This window comes from Olea europaea, unplaced genomic scaffold (genome assembly GCF_002742605.1).
Source record: "Olea europaea var. sylvestris unplaced genomic scaffold, O_europaea_v1 scaffold3418, whole genome shotgun sequence".
Lineage (NCBI taxonomy): Eukaryota > Viridiplantae > Streptophyta > Magnoliopsida > Lamiales > Oleaceae > Olea > Olea europaea.
The window spans coordinates 11,283-14,657 of record NW_019253217.1 but is presented as its reverse complement, the minus strand read 5'-3'; the positions used below and the strand labels follow the sequence as shown (position 1 = coordinate 14,657).

At 36.5% G+C, this 3,375-nt stretch overlaps 1 protein-coding gene across 1 annotated transcript; it reads left to right on the top strand.

Moving 5' to 3' along the window:
* The first annotated feature begins 6 nt into the window (after positions 1–6).
* Positions 7–3,041, top strand: LOC111386088 (uncharacterized protein HI_0077). The gene is made up of 7 exons (XM_023010518.1): positions 7–211; positions 1,253–1,494; positions 1,569–1,665; positions 1,793–1,976; positions 2,057–2,138; positions 2,227–2,278; positions 2,403–3,041. The coding sequence occupies exons 1-7, from the start codon at positions 11–13 to the stop codon at positions 2,472–2,474; spliced, it is 930 nt and encodes a 309-aa protein (XP_022866286.1). The 5' UTR covers positions 7–10; the 3' UTR covers positions 2,475–3,041.
* The last annotated feature ends 334 nt before the right edge of the window (positions 3,042–3,375 follow it).

Genomic DNA, 3,375 nt, shown 5'->3' with positions numbered 1-3,375 from the left:
AGATACGGGTATGGGTACGGATCCCCCACTGGTTTTACTCTCGTCCTGCTCTTCGTTAGCAGAAATGGGTGCTGTTGTTCTCTCTACTGCTGACCCTCTTACTAAGTCAAAGCTTTCCCATTTTGCTTACGATAAATGGCGCCGAGAAGGTCTTCCTATTGGAGTTTCTCAAGCACCTCCTAGGCCTGCTCGCCCACTCAAGCCCCAACTGGTAATTTTTTTCTTCTTTTATGAGTTTCAACACTGTATTTATTTATCAACATTAGTCTTTTGTATTGGTTATTATTGGATTTTCTTTAGGTTTTTTGGCTCCCATTATGATGATATGTATCACATATTTAGCGTCTTGAAGATATAGGAACTTGGAATTGAATTTCATAAAAAAATCAGTTCAAATTCAAATGTATCATTTTATTTCTAGGTTACGAATGCAATGTGAAATTCGGATTCTATATACATTTTGTAACCTATTCATGATGGACTTGACTTGAATTCAGTATAAACAAAAATATCATACATCTAATCTAATTTTACTCTCAAAATTCATATTGGTGAATGGATCGTGCAGTTAGCTACAATACTCAGGAGAAGACAGTATTATAGTTGTGGATATTCTATTAGAGCTTTGATGGACAAGCATCAAAATTACAAATTGAGGCCAAAAGAGAACTCCAACCTCACGTTCTGCTAAGTACCTGATAAGTGGTAGCTGTATTCTTGAGGTTGCTCCGACTATAGACTATCCATGTAGTGAAAATTGTCACAGGAGGAATTTGAATTGATGAGATGATCTGGTTTCCCAATCCACAAGCCTTTATAAGAATAATGCCCTGAACAATTTGAAGTGACATGCCTACTGCTTAAGCTGAATATAACCAGCCAAATTTTTTACTATTCCTTTTTTCAAGATTAAATCCTAATGGTTTTGACCTTATCTTTTGCCATACTAGTAAATCATAAAGGTTTATGTGTCTATGTTTAGTCAAATAGACTCGTGCTCAACATGCATGTATCGACATTTTCCCAACAAAGAAAAAAATTCTTCGAACTTTAGTTTACAACGAAAATCTTTAAATATAGACATCGGACTGGAATGTTTCAAGTATCCAACTTAGAGCTGGAGATGGACGTGATCAAGAGAAAGATTTCTGCAGTGTTCATGATAATGAAATGGCTATTTTATGCAGAGGGATGGTAATCTGACTTTTTACTGTCATTTTTTTAGTTAAATTACTTCCTATCGTTGGTTCAGGTTTCGCCTAAAGAAATTCCACCTCCAAAAACCTCGGGTTTGCCTCTCAATGCCTATATGCTTCATAATCTTGCTCACGTGGAGCTAAATGCTATTGATTTGGCATGGGATACTGTAGTTCGGTTTTCTCCATACAGCGAGCTTCTTGGTGAAGGGTTCTTTGCTGATTTTTCTCATGTGGCTGATGATGAGAGTCGTCATTTCTCTTGGTGTTCACAGAGATTGGCAGAACTTGGATTCAGGTAGATTTCGCTTTTACTTTGAAAAAATAGCACTCTGGTTAGTCTAGCTCATCAATTATTTTCTTCTTGAAAAGCTACGGTGACATGCCAGCTCATAATTTTCTGTGGAGGGAATGTGAGAAATCATCAGATAATATCACTGCACGCCTGGCAGTGATCCCATTAGTTCAGGTACACATTTTAGAATTCATAGAATAAGAATGCCAAAATTTGATTGCTAATGCTTGTGTGATGTTTTGCTTATTTAACATACACTGCCTTGGTTTTTGTACACGTTGTTGTTGTGAGGAAAAAGTAGGAAGCTAGAGGACTAGATGCTGGACCTCGGCTTGTTAAAAAACTGATTGGCTTTGGGGATCATAGGACTTCAAACATTGTTGCAAAGATAGCTGATGAAGAAGTTGCACATGTGGCTGTTGGTGTTTATTGGTTTGTTTCAGTCTGCCAGAAAATGGGTCGTGCTCCTTGTTCTACATTCAAAGGTCAGTTTATACGTGTACTGACTGAATTTATTGCTAGCAGTATTTCTGAGAGCTTCTTAAACTTGTATTTTCTTTGGAAGACATGTTAGAAGAGTATAATGTAGAGCTAAAAGGACCCTACAACTATTCAGCTCGAGATGAAGCTGGGATTCCACGGCAATGGTATGATACCTTATTCTCTTAATGGTGCTACGCTAATTCATCTTAACCATTCAAAGAAGCTTTTAACTGGATATCTATTGTTGCACAGGTATGATCCTTCCTCCACAAAGAAAGACGAGAAGAACAATAAGCTTTCTGAGGTATTCCTTCTCTGAAGTTGAATTTTTGTACGCTATAGCATGAAATTTTATTTTCTTAGGGATCTCTGAAAATGTCATTGTTCATATGGTATAAACACTTTGAGAATCTAAAATGTTACTACAGGTTTATGACCGCCTTGCTTGCATAATTTCTATGGAACAAGAAAATTCGAGTTTGGGTAGAACACCTAAATGACTGTTACTTGACGGAAGCGTCACACTGTTTATATATTCAGCTGTAAGAAAACCAGTGGATGCTGAAGTACTCGTTTGATAGCATGAAGGAATCTCTAATCTTGCTTCAGTGATTAGTGAAGCTAAATATCACAAGATTTCTTACTACCAATTATGAAGCATTGGGATACACAGTCTCAGCAAGGGTGTAGATCAACATTTCTAGCCCCCATTCAACTCTATGGAGCTGGGTGTTATTCTTACACTTAGAATTTATAATGTAAATGTTGTTCACTAGGTCACATGTTGGAAAGACCAGTTATTGATAACTACAAAGAATGGTGTTCTACTGTGGAAGATGGTTGGAGATCTTCTACGGAATGTCATCAGTATGATGTTTTGCTCAATGTTTTTTTGTTTCACTCACCTTTCTATCTTCCGACCAAGGAAGGGTGCATCTCAGATGTCGTTCCAGGTGAGCTTATTCTTGCTAAAAATTTTCATTGGCTTTAACTTAATGCTGTTTCACTTAATTACTCTGTTAGTTATTTAAAAAATTCCTTTTCATTACAAGTTATATTTTTGGGTTCGTCAGGATATTTTTGCTTTACTATATCAAAGTTTTTGCTCCACGAGGAGATATTTATGTAATGTAGAATTCTGTTCTGGTATATTTGCTCGTTAGCATGTACACATTCTAAATATGATCCCACACTCCCATCGTTGTAATATATCTACAATGTTATGAAATCAAACTTTAGTCGAACTAATGATGTAGTTTTCAATTATGGAGTAAAAGTTATTTCTAATATTCGATGGTATAAAGTTAGGCTCAATAATGCGTATCAAACAATTAAGGAATAAACCACACCTCTCTAGGCCTTGGCCTCTCCTTTGCCTTTCGATGTATCCATCAAACAATT

Coding starts and splice junctions, on each gene's coding strand:
- LOC111386088 (XM_023010518.1), top strand. CDS start 11: ATGGGTACGGATCCCCCACTGGTTTTACTCTCGTCCTGCTCTTCGTTA. Junction 212..1,252: donor GCCCACTCAAGCCCCAACTG/GTAATTTTTTTC, acceptor TCGTTGGTTCAG/GTTTCGCCTAAAGAAATTCC. Junction 2,279..2,402: donor AGAACAATAAGCTTTCTGAG/GTATTCCTTCTC, acceptor ATGTTACTACAG/GTTTATGACCGCCTTGCTTG.